Source organism: Herpailurus yagouaroundi, unplaced genomic scaffold (assembly GCF_014898765.1).
Source record: "Herpailurus yagouaroundi ecotype Mexico unplaced genomic scaffold, PumYag 100, whole genome shotgun sequence".
In the NCBI taxonomy this organism is placed as follows: domain Eukaryota; kingdom Metazoa; phylum Chordata; class Mammalia; order Carnivora; family Felidae; genus Herpailurus; species Herpailurus yagouaroundi.
The window spans coordinates 69,292,528-69,305,467 of NW_024412391.1; the positions used below are offsets into that span (position 1 = coordinate 69,292,528).

General features: G+C 34.2%; 1 protein-coding gene across 4 annotated transcripts in view; it reads left to right on the forward strand.

Annotated features, from left to right (window-relative positions):
* The window catches only part of SLC25A40 (solute carrier family 25 member 40), a 76,794-nt gene that overhangs the window by 6,671 nt on the left and 57,183 nt on the right, over window positions 1–12,940 (forward strand). For all 4 annotated transcript variants that reach the window (XR_005789428.1, XR_005789430.1, XR_005789429.1 and 1 more), the window contains exons 2-5: window positions 7,495–7,560; window positions 9,207–9,327; window positions 10,550–10,609; window positions 12,419–12,525. Coding sequence is in view for 1 of the 4 variants with exons in the window: in XM_040472771.1 (XP_040328705.1) it covers window positions 9,231–9,327; window positions 10,550–10,609; window positions 12,419–12,525 (264 nt within the window). In the remaining 3 variants the exon portion in view is untranslated. The remainder of the gene's footprint in view (window positions 1–7,494; window positions 7,561–9,206; window positions 9,328–10,549; window positions 10,610–12,418; window positions 12,526–12,940) is intronic.

Consider the following 12,940-nt stretch of genomic DNA (forward strand, 5'->3'; position numbering starts at 1 on the left):
TTTATGGTTTCAGGTCTCCCGTATGAGTCTTTAATCCATTTTGAGTTTATTTTTGTGTATGCTGTAAGAAAGTGGTCCAGTTTCATTCTTTTGCATGTAACTGTCCAGTTTTCTCAGCACCATTTATTGAAGAGACTGTCTTTTCCCCATTGTTTATCTTGTCCTTGCCTCCTTTGTCATACTTTAATTGACCACTTGATTAAGTGTGGGTTTATTTCTGGGCTCTCTGTTCTGTTCCATCAACAGATCTGTGTCTGTTTTTGTGCCACTACCATACTGTTTGGATTATTACAGCTTTTTAGTATATCTTAAAATCTGAGATTGTGATATGTGATACCTCCAGCTTTGTTCTTCCATCACAGGATTGCTTTGGGTATTCCAGATCTTTATGGTTCCACACAGATTTTGTTATTATCTATTCTAGTTCTGCAAAAAAAAAAAAAAAAAAAAAAAAAAAAGTGCTCTTGCCATTTTAATAGGGATTGCATTCAATCAATAGATTGCTTTAGGTAGTATAGACATTTTAACAATATTCTTCCAATCCATTAGCATGGGATATCTTTCCATTTGGTTGTGTTGCCTACAATTTCTTTCATCAGTGTTATATAGTTTTCAGAGTACAGGTCTTTCACCTCCTTGGTTGAGTTTATTCCTAGATATTTTATCCTTTCTGGCATAATTGCAAATGGAATTATTTACTTAATTTCTGTTTTTGCTAATTTGTTGTTAGTGTATAGAAATGCTACTGATTTCTGCATGTTAACTTGTATCCTGCAGCTTTACTGAATTCATTTATTCTTTTTTTAAACCATTTTATTTATTTTTTAACTTGAAATTTATTGTCAAATTGGTTTCCATACAACACCCAGTGCTCATCCCAACAGGTGCCCTCCTCAGTACCCATTGAATTAATTTATTCTAATAGCTTTTTGGTGAGTCTTTAGAGTTTTCTAAATACAGTATCCTGTCATCTGCAAGTAGTGACTTCTTCTTTATCAATTTGGATGCCTTTTATTTCTTGTCTGATTCCTGCAGCTAGGACTCCAGTACTGTGTTGAATAAAAGTGGCAAGAGTGAGCATCCTTTTCTTGTTCCTGATGCTAGATGAAAAGCTCTATATTTATAAGGAAAAGCTCTCTATTAATAATGTTTGCTGTGGATATTTCATATATAGCCTTTATTATGTTCAGGTATGTTACCTCTAAACCCACTTTTTTGAGAGTTTTTATTATGTATGAGTGTTGGATTTTGTCACATACTTTTCTGCATCTGTTGAAATGATCTTGTGATTTTTATCATTTGTTTTGTTGACGTGGTATATCACAGTGATTGATTTGTGAATATTAACTCATACTTAAATCCCACTTGATCATTGTGAATGATCCTTTTAACTTATTGTTCAGTGTGGTTTGCTAACATTATGTTGAGGGCCTTTGCATCTGTGTTCATCAGAGATAGAGGCCTGTAGAATCAGGGTATTGTTGGTCTCATAGAATGTATTTGGAAACTTTCTTTCCTCTCTGTTTTTTTGGAATAGTTTGAGGACAATAGGTGTGAACTTTTCTCTAAATGGACTTTTGTTTGTTGGGAGTTGTTTGATTACTGATTCCATTTTGTTACTAGTAATTGGTCTGTTCAGATTTTCTATTTCTTTATTCAGTTTTGGAAGATTGTATATTTCTAGGAATTTATCCATTTCTTGTAGGTTGTCTAAATTCCAAACATATAATTTTTTATAGTATTCCCTTAGAATTTTTTTGTATTTCTCTGGTGTCAGTTGTTACTATTCTTCTTTCATTTCTTATTATGTGTCTTTTTTTTTAAATGAGTTTTATCAATTTTGTTTATATTTTTAAAGAACCAGCTCTTGGTCTCATCAATTTTTTTTTCTTTTTCTGGTCTTTATTTCATTTATTTATGCTCAAGTATTTCCTTCCTCCTACTCATCTTGGGCTTCGTTCTTACTAATTCCTTTAGGTATAAAGTTAGATTTCTTTGATAATTTTCTTCTGTAGGTAGGCCTTTGTTGTTATCAACTTACCTTAGAACTGCTTTTGGTATATCCCAAAGATTTTGGACCATTATATTTTTGTCTAGATGTATTTATTTATTTACTTATTTAATTTAAAAAGCATTTTTTTTAATGTTTTATTTATTTTTGAGAGAGAGGGAAAGACAGTGTGAGCGGGGGAGGGGCAGAGAGCTAGGGAGACACAGGATCCAAAGGAGGATCTAGGCTTGAGCTGTCAGCACAGAGTCCAACGTGGGGCTCGAACCCGTGAACTGCAAGATCATGACCTGAGCCGAAGTCTGATGCTTAAATGACTGAGCTACCCAGGCGCCCCTAGTCGTATTTTTTAATTTCCTCTTATTTCTTGGTGACCATTGGCTGTTTCTTGCCATGTTGTATAGCCTCCATGTGTTTGCATTTTCTCTCTTTTTTTTCTTGTGATTAATTTCTATTTTAATACTGTTGTGGTTGGAAAAGATGCATGTTATTCCACTTTTCTTAAATTTATTGAGACTTGTGGCCTTAATGTGATCTATCTTGGAAAATGTTCCATGTGCATCTAAAAAGAATATGTATTCTGTTTTTGGATTAAATATTCTGTATATACCTGTTAGGTCCATCTGGTCTAATGTCTTGTTCAAAGACTTTGTTCATTTTTCTTATTGATTTTCTGCTTGGATGATGTATTCATGGATATAAGGGGTGTTAAAGTCCCTTACTGTTACTGTGTTACTCTCAATTTCTCCCTTTATGTTTGTTAATGTTTGTTTTATGCATTTAGGTGCTCCAGTGTTGGGTTTGTGGATATTTACAACAATTGTTATACCTTCTTGTTGAATTGCCCCTTTATCATTATGTAAATACTTTGTCTCTTATTACAGTCTTTGTTTCAAAGTCTGTTTTAGCTGATTTGAGTTTTTACTCAGATCAGATACCAGCCTTTTTTTTTCTGCTTCTGTTCGTATGGTGTCTTTTTCCATCCTTCCACTTTCATTCTTTATGTGTCTTTAGGTCTGAAATATAGTCTGCATATAGATGAGTCTTGTTTTTTGTTTTTTTTTTTTCAACGTTTATTTATTTTTGGGACAGAGAGAGACAGAGCATGAACGGGGGAGGGGCAGAGAGAGAGGGAGACACAGAATCGGAAACAGGCTCCAGGCTCTGAGCCATCAGCCCAGAGCCCGACGCGGGGCTCGAACTCACGGACGGCGAGATTGTGACCTGGCTGAAGTCCGGACGCTTAACCGACTGCGCCACCCAGGCGCCCTGAGTCTTGGTTTTTTATCCATTCCGCCATCCTATGTCTTTTGATTTGAGCGTTTAGACCATTTACATTTGAAGTAATTTATTGATAGGTGTGTACTTACTGCCATCTGTTAATTGTTTTCTGGTTATTTTTGTAATTCTCTGTTATTTTTTTTTCCCTCTTGCTGTCTTTCTGTGTGATGACTCAGTAGTGTTTTGATTGACTTTCTCTTTATTTTTATTTTTTATTTTTTTGGAAAGAGAGAGGAAAAGAAAAAAAGCATGAGCCAGGGAAGGGGCAGAGGGAGAGGAAGAGAGAGAATCTTAAGCAGGCTCCACACTGAGTGGAGGGGCTTGATCTCACAACTGTGAGATCATGACCTGAGCCAAAACCAAGAGTCAGACACTTAACTGACTGAGCCACTCAGGAGCCCTGTGGATGATTTTTAAATTTACATGAGAGACCACAGGGCCAAGAACAGCCATGGTATTTCTGAAGAACAGGTAGGGTGGATTTACCCTACCACATATATAAGCGCCTATTACAACTACATAATAATGCAGTGTGGTAAGGTTTAAGTATGGATAAGTTTAACAGAATAGAATAGAGAGCCTAGAAAAAGTTCCACAAAGCACCTGTTTAGAGGAGAAAAGAGGGATTATTTAGATTATTGGACCTGGAGAAAATACTTACCTGTTTTCACCTGGAAAATGATGCAGTTGGCTCACTATTTCACATGCTATTTAAAAAATTCTGCTTAAAGGTGCCTAGGTGGCTCAGTCATTTAAGTGACTGACTTCGGCCCAGGTCGTGATCTCACAGTTCATGAGTTCAAGCCCCATGTGGGGCTCTCTGCTGACAGCTCAGAGCCTGGAGCCTGCTTCAGATCCTGTGTCTCCCTGTCTCTCTGCCCCTCCCCGACTTGTGCTCTGTTTCTAAAAAAAAATGAATAAACATTAAAAACATTTAAAAAAAAATTTTTTTTTTAACGTTTATTTATTTTTGAGACAGAGAGAGATAGAGCATGAACGGGGGAGGGTCAGAGAGAGAGGGAGACACAGAATCTGAAACAGGCTCCAGGCTCTGAGCAGTCAGCACAGAGCCTGACGTGGGGCTCGTACCCACGGACCGCGAGATCATGACCTGAGCCGAAGTCGGATGCTCAACCAACTGAGCCACCCAGGCGCCCCAAAAACATTTTTTTAAATAAAAAATTACACTTAGATTAAAGAATTAATATCTGTTCAATAGCACAACTTCAACACACCTAGGGAGGCATATGTTTTTTGGACTTTTAAGTAAGGAAAGATTGCTTAAAGAGGAAACAAAAAGGTATTGTCTATAAAGGGAAAGATGATAAACTTCACCACAATTAACAATTGTAATTAACAATTACAATATTAACAATTAACAAGATTAACAATATAAGAATTTTGACCCTGGGGGCACTTGGGTGGTTCATTTGGTTAAGTGTCCAACTTCGGCTCAGGTCACGATCTCTCTATTCACGAGTTTGAGCAGTGCATCAGGCTTTGTGCTGACAGTTCAGAACCTGGAGCCTGCTTTGGATTATGTGTCTCCCTCTCTTTCTGCTCATCTCCCACTCACACTCTGTTTCTCTCTTTCTCTCTTTCTCTCAAGAATAAATAAATATTAAGGAAAAAAAAAGAACTTTGACCCTTCTCTTATACCATACACAAAAATCAACTCCCAAGTGGGTTAAGATTTGAATATAAGATCTAAAATTGTAAAACTGGGGCGCCTGGGTAGCTCAGTCGGTTGAGGTCATGATCTCACAATTCGGGATTTCGAGCCCCGCATCAGGCTCTGTGCTGACAGCTCTGAGCCTGGAGCCTGCTTTGGATTCTGTGTCTCCCCTCTCTCTGCCCCTCCCCTGCTCACACACACACACACACACACTCTCTCTCTCTCTCTCTCTCTCTCTTTCTCAGAAATAAAATAAAAACATAAATTAAAAAAAAAGATAGCAGTTAACATATTTGACTGAAAAAAATTAAAAATTCTGATGATACGAAGTATGTGTTGATTTACTGTCCTCCAACTTGGGTATTGCCCTAATCCTTTTAACTAAAGCCTCTCCATCCATTGTTTGGTTGAGTATTATTTTGTCACTAATTAAATTTATTTCTTGCCCCAAGAAGGGCTCGTTCATTATTCATGCTTGAGAATGTTTGCCTTTTATACTTGAAAATCACCTTGGCGGTGTATACCAAACTATTAATACCAACTTAAGTACTGTGTAGAATGCAGAAAAGGTGTAAAAAATAGGAGCTGGGGGACTTGGGGAAAAAGCTTTTCTTGCAGAATATTTCTTTACGAAATATACTGAGTTTACAGAATATATTAATGTTAAAATCATTTCCCCCAATAGAAGAGTAGAAGGATGCAAAGAAAAAAGATAAGTAGGATGATAGGACTGTAAGGAATTTAAAACATTGGAGAATATGTTATAAGTTCTAGACAGTCCTCAATGATTATTACTTCCCACTTTTTCTCCATCTGCCTCCAAATCTGTGGTTATGTTGTTCATTTTTTCTCATATTATTTTTCAGATAAATTGAAAAAGAGACTAATTTTTCAGATCTCATTGTTAAGTAGATTATGATCTTATAAAAATTGCTGCTATAATTTTTTTAAAATACTTTTCTATTAAGAAGAAATAAAAAGTCCAATAACCTTAATTCTGAGTTCTCAAATGTTACAACTGAATTTCTGACTTACATTCTATATAATTCTATATAATTGTTAGAAATATATCAGTTTTTTTGACTCTTTTTTCTGGTTTGAGCATATTCAGGTTAACAACTTTGCTGGAAAGGATGTCAAAATAAAGCATTGTAGGCCTTTTTAGTTTTCTGGAGGAGGAGTACACCTATATTCTAGCATATGTTTATTATTTTTCCACTTAACTATGTTCAAATAAACAAATGTTAAAAGTATTTTCTTGGACTTGACTTGAAGTTTCTACATAAATTTCAGGAACTAAAAAAATTTCATTGTTCAAATTTTCCCATATACAGAAAAATACAGAACAGTGAAAAACTTATGGTATATTTACCACCTAGATTTAGGAGTTTGTTTGTTTGTTTGTTTGTTTTGAGAGTGTGTACACAGCAGGGGAAGGGTAGAGGGAGAGAGAGAATCCTAAGCAGGCTTCATGCCCAGCGTGAAGCTCAATCCAAGAGTCAAACTCTTAACTGACTGAGCCACCCAGGCACCCCAGCAGATTATTAACATTAGTATATTTATTTGTTCTGAAGTATTGTAAACTGCAACTGTCATAACACTTTAGCTTTATAATACTTACACTGTGGCTCTCTTAAAAAAAAAAAAAAAAAAAGACACTTCTGGGAGTGCCTGGGTGGCTCAGTCCGTTAAGTGTCTATTGATTTCAGCTCAGGTCATGATCTCATGGTTGTGAAAGTAATCCACATTTGGGATGCGCTCTCTCTGCGCTTCCCCCTTCATGGCACACACTTACTCTCTTACTTTCTCTTTCTCATTCTCTCTCTTTCTCTAAAAATAAATAAATAAAAATTCTAATTGAAAAAAAGACACTTCCAGTATAACCATAGTACTATTATCTCATCAAACAAAATCAATAATAATTGTTTAATATCTGATATGTAGACGATGTTTAGATTTCCTTATTTACCCTCAAACTGACTTTTAAAATTTAATTTATTTGAATCAAGATGTATTTGGTTGGTAACTCTCACAAGATTCCCTTATACTAGAACAGTTCTCCCTCCCCTGCTTTTTTCCCACCTTAATTTCATTTGTTGAAACCAAGACAATAGTCCTATAGAGTGTTACAATTTCTCCTATTTTGTGGTATTCTTAACCATGTTACTTGAGTCTCTGAATTTCCTATAAATTGGAACTTAGATCCAGTGGATTGTTTAGATTTAGATTAAACTTTTTTCCTAAAAAATACTTCATAGATAGATAATGCTGAATACTTAATTTTGCAGCACAAAATCTTACTGACTCAGTGATGCTAAGGTTAATCAGAGTGTGCAGGTTCTAGAATTGTTTTTGGGTTTTTTTAGCAGAATAAATTTACTGTGGCAATATTCCTCAAAGTGTGTAAAAGAGGATACTCAGTAAATATTTGTTGATTTGTCTTTTGTTTTTTTTTTTACATACTCCTTTCCTTAGGTTCTCCTTTTCTTGTGTGAAAAAATAAGACAATTACTTTCATTTTTCACTACAGATTTTCAGCTACTGATGTTACAAACAAAATATTGCAGCATAGAGTTGAGGAAAAGACTTAAACCAGGTGAGTAGTAAGAAAATTCCGAAGAAATGATAAGACTACCATTTTTATGAAGTTCATTATTGGGATGATTGATAAAATTGGAATATGAACCATAGGATACTCTCTAAATTAAGTTTCCTCAATTTGATAATGTTACTGTGAAATGTAAGAATATTCTGAGGTAAGGCACCTGGATGACTCAGTTGGTGAAGCATCTGACTTCGCCTCAGGTCACGATCTCACAGTTTGTGCTTTTGAGCCCCAGGTCAGGCTCTGTGATGACAGCTCAGAGCCTGGAGCCTGCTTCAGATTCTGTGGTCTCCCTCTCTCTCTACCCCTCTCCCATCATTTTACAGATGATTTAATGCTCTGTCTCTCTTTTTCTCTCTCTCAAAAACATAAACATTAAAAAAATTTTTAAGAATATTCTGAGGTTTTTAGGATGAAGAGGTGTGATGTATTCAACCTACTTTCAAATTGTTCACAAAAAAAAAAGTGATACCAAAGTGTGTTTGTGAGAGAGAGAGAGAGAGAGAGAGTTTGGTGAAATTCTGAGTTAATAGGAACTCATTTATTTCCAGTGGAAGTATAAATTGGTCCAGTCTTTCTGGAAAGCATTTTGGCAATTTATCTCAAGTTTTTAGTTAAGCCTAGTAAGCTTACTTTTTCTTATATAGTAATTCTAGGAAGACTACAAAAAACTATGTATATGAGGATATTTATACAAGAGCGTATGAGTGAATGAATAATGAAAATTTGACAGTGACCTAAATATCCAACAATGTGAGACTGATTAAATACAATCAAAAACTCAAAGTATTAGAAATGATAGTATAAGTCTATATTTATTGATACAATGTCTGTAATGTATTTTTAAGGGTCCACACTGCTACTAAACATTATGAATAGTATTAACCTATTTGTTTTTTTAAAAAGATGCATGTACACAGGTATACAAATGTTTGTACGTGTTTGATTTATTATGTGTAATCTGCAGGTGCATGTGTGTATATGTTATATACATGTACATACTTATATATGCATTTGTGTGTACATGGACATTTGGAAAGGTGATACCCTTATATTGCTAGTGGTTATTTTTGAATAAAAGGTTTATAAGTGGTTTTTATACTTTTTTATATTAACTGACTTTTTAGAAAAGAGTATATATTGCTTTTCACATCAAATTTTTCTAAGATAATGCCTCTTTTGAAGATTATGTGTTTTTATTTTATACCTTTGGAGCAACTTTTGGCATGCATCAGAAATAATGATATATTTGCTAGCTCTATATTAGAGTATATACGTAGTTCTTATGAGGCTAAATACACAGATTCTGGGCCTTGTTGATCAGGTGCCTTCATTCTGTTACATGGCCAGAGTCTGTATTCTTACTGCTCTATGAACTGTCTTACAAATGTGATGCTGCTCACACAGCTTAAGTGCACTACCATTTTTGGAAAATCAGAGTTCATGTTCTATTAATGACAATTGTGTAGTTAGTGCCTTTGTGTAGAACTTATATATATTTATTTTTGATTGTGGTCAACAGCACGTGCTTTGATATTAATGCTGGCTACTGTTTTTATAGATGATTTAATTTTTAGCAGTCAGATCTGAGGGATTTTCATTAAACTCCTATTTTAAATTTTGATTTTCCTTAACATATTTTTCTTTAGTCAGTTAAAAATATGGATCCTGAGTCAGAGGGACCACAGATTATCAAAGTGACACCCCTTCAACAAATGTTTGCCTCTTGTACTGGAGCTATCCTGACATCACTAATGGGTAAAATAAGTTAATGTTATAGATTATGTAACTGTTATAGATTTCCATTTGAATTTACTGTCTGAAATAATGATAGTATTATCATTCATGCTTCATCATATCTCTCCATCAGTGTAACATAAAAATAACTCTGGAGAGAGAATCAAGAGCCTTGAATTTTATTACAGTCTTTGCCATTCTTAGGCTGAGTGCAGTTTGAGACAGTCCCTACTTCTCTCTGAACTTCATTTTTACCTATGAAATCAGGGGCTCAGACCAATATTGAAGTGCCTGTCAATATTGAACTTTTATGACTCTGTTAGCCTTTTTTAAAAGGAAACAAGAAAATAGGATAAAATATTAGCATAATGAATGATTTAGAACTTGGGCAACTTATGGTAGCAACAAATACAAGTTACGTTTTCTTTTGCTTGCATTAACAGTGAATTTCTTAAATTCCTTTGGCCACATTTTCTGTTTTTTACAGTCTATTTCTTCTAGAGAAAGACAAACAACATAGTTAGGTGATAGATGGCTAGTTTATTTAGATAAGATAGCAGATGATTAGAACACATATAAATGTATTACTGTTGGATGTGCTATCTTACTTCAGTTAGTGTTGTAAAGACCTTAAAGATAATCTAATGTGACTTCCTCATTCTCAGATAAGGAAAAGGTTTCTTCAACCACTATTCGGCATTTTTTCCTACTTGGATAAAATATCATGCAAATGAAAACAAATTCTCCTTTACTGTGCTATTCCCAAATGGAGTAACACAATGTGACAGTAAAGACGATTTATGGCTAGCTTACTCACTTTTTCATTATCTATAGTTTTTATTTGATATAGCTAAATTTAATGTGTTAGAAAAACTAATATTGTTGATTACTTGTAATAGAGTTATTCTCAAATTTTTATATAGACTTCTAAAACTTTTATTCTTTACCTTAGATGATGTAGTTTCTTAAAAATACTAGTATTTTAGGTTTGGAATGGAATTATTATAGAAATATTATAAATGATATTTTAGTGATGAGAGAAGTAATTGTCTTCTCATTGATCCTCTTTTAAACAGAATTCAAGGGCAAAAAATTAGAATGTTACATTTAAAACCACTTTGAGATAAATAATCTTACTCATATAGTCATGAAGAGGGGTATGATTTGCTACATTTTGTCATATTTGGACAAATATCTGTATAATTTACAGGTATTATTAATTAAAATTTATGTTTCTTCATAGTGACTCCTCTGGATGTCGTTAAAATTCGACTGCAAGCGCAAAGGAACCCATTCTCCAAAGGTATGTGTACTAGTTATCCTGAAAATCTTGTTAGGTTTTTAAATGTTATTCATTTTTGTTTGAAAAATATTTTTTGTTAATTTTTTAAAGTTCATGCCTCTTTATCCTCATGCAGAAATGCTTTTTGGCACGTACTTAGTTGTACTTGATGGAGTCTAGCCCTAAAACAAATATATATAAAACACTTATAACTCTTTTATATAGCTGATTAAAGTATCGGGTGATTTAATATTTGAGTATGTGTCTCACAAGAGCACAATTAAAAGTGTAAGGAATCTTAGACTCTAGCTTCCTCCTTAGTCTGAGAGTTCTGCCCATCCTAGAACATTCATCCAACAGTCATCCAATTGGTGCGTGAATATAGTGCTTAGAAATCATTATTTTATCAGGATAGTATGATTTATGTGAATTTGAAAAGAGTAGTCATGTATTTTTATTAGATGGGAAAAAAATAGCAATTCCTTTATCAATCTTCCACAATTTTATAAAGATGATATTTTAAACATGTTAAAAATTTTTTTAATGTTTATTTATTTTTGAGAGAGAGAGAGAAAGTACAAGGTGGGGAGGGACAGAAAAAGAGAGGAACACGCAAAATCCAAAGGAGGCTCCAAGCTCTGAGCTATTAGCACAGAGCCCGACGCAAGGCTAAACCCATGAACCACAAGATCATGACTCACGCTGAAGTCGGATGCTTAACCAACTGAGCTATTCAGGTGCCCCTCAAACATGTTTAAGTAGCAGAAAACAGATTGCTTGGACTATGAGAATGTTGGCTTGGACATAGATGCCCCTCTGATGAACACAGTACTGAGATGGAATGAACAATAGGCATATTTCAGATGGAGGAAAGTATACATGGATTATAGGAGAGTAAAAGGGAAGGTAGTTTCCTACACATTTAAGAAATCCTTAAAAGCAGAAGGAGACACTTAGACTTACATATTATGAAACTCAGAATTATACATGGTTGAACAGAAAAGGTAATTTTGGCAGCTAGAGTGAGTCCAATAATTGGAAGGAGTTGCTATTAGGGAAAGTTGTAGTAAATTAGGTGGGAGCTGATGAATGTCTAGATTGAGCAGTATAAATAGAGAGCAAGGGACAAAGCATGGCACAATTTACATTGGTGAGAAGAACCTTTTTAAATAGTGTATTTTTCTAATTGGGATATAATTGACATATAACATTGTATTAGTTTTAGGTGTGCCACATAATGAATTAATGTATGTGTGTATTGCAAAATGATCAGCCCAGTAAGTTTAATCAGTGTTCCATCACCTCACACAATTAACATTTTCTTGTGATGACAACTTTTAAAATCTACTCTCTAAGCAACTTTCAAGTGTACATTAGATTTATGTGTATGTTTTTATTTATTTATATGTCTGTTTCACTTATGTATAGTCCAAAAAAATTTTTATTGCCTGAATTTCCCTTGTATACCACAGTTTTCTTCTTGTCAAATAGGATGTACACCCATGTTCTCTTTTCAAAACAGGTTTTCCTCCTTTATTTCCCCCCTGTATTCCCTCATATACCCTAAAAGAATTTATTTCTGTGTGCATTCGCTTTCTACATTCTGAAAATGTAAAATTTACTCTATTACTTTTCACTACTTTGAGTTTAGAGACTAGTGGTATGTCATAAGCAAATCAGTGTATGTATTTTTCATCCTAAAAGGTGAAAACAAAGGTATATCTCTTTTCATAATTTTCTAGTCAACTCCTTGTACTTTGAATTTGTTCATCTGTAAAAATAGCATAGTTGTGCGAAGTAGGTTTTGACTGTTGGGATCTTCTTTGTTAGGAAAATGTTTTGTATATAGTAATGGACTTATGGATCATCTATGTGTTTGTGAAGAGGAAGGCAACAGAGCATGGTATAAGAAGCCAGGACGATTCCAGGGTACATTGGTAAGGAGATTATGTTATTTATAATCACAATATGTTTTCTATTTTTACGATTTATGTATGAAAGATTTTTCTAATTGTAAGAGAGTAAAAAGTCCATGACACAGCACAGTTATCCAGAGTTAAAAGGTAGATGTAAGGCAGGAAAAGGCAAGTACTGCTTTGCTTTTAATTAATTTATTAACTTTCTTTTCATCTGTTTGTACTTTTTTGTGTGAAAAGAAAAAATGAACTTTTTAATTTTGACATAATTATAGATAATAACAATTTTAAGAAAAATATACAGACAGATCACATATACCTTTTTCCTACTTCCCCCCAAGTGGTAACATCATACAAAAGTGGTACCATATCACATCCAGGATATTGGCATTGATACATTTAAGGTGTAGAACAATTCCATCACCACAAGGATCCT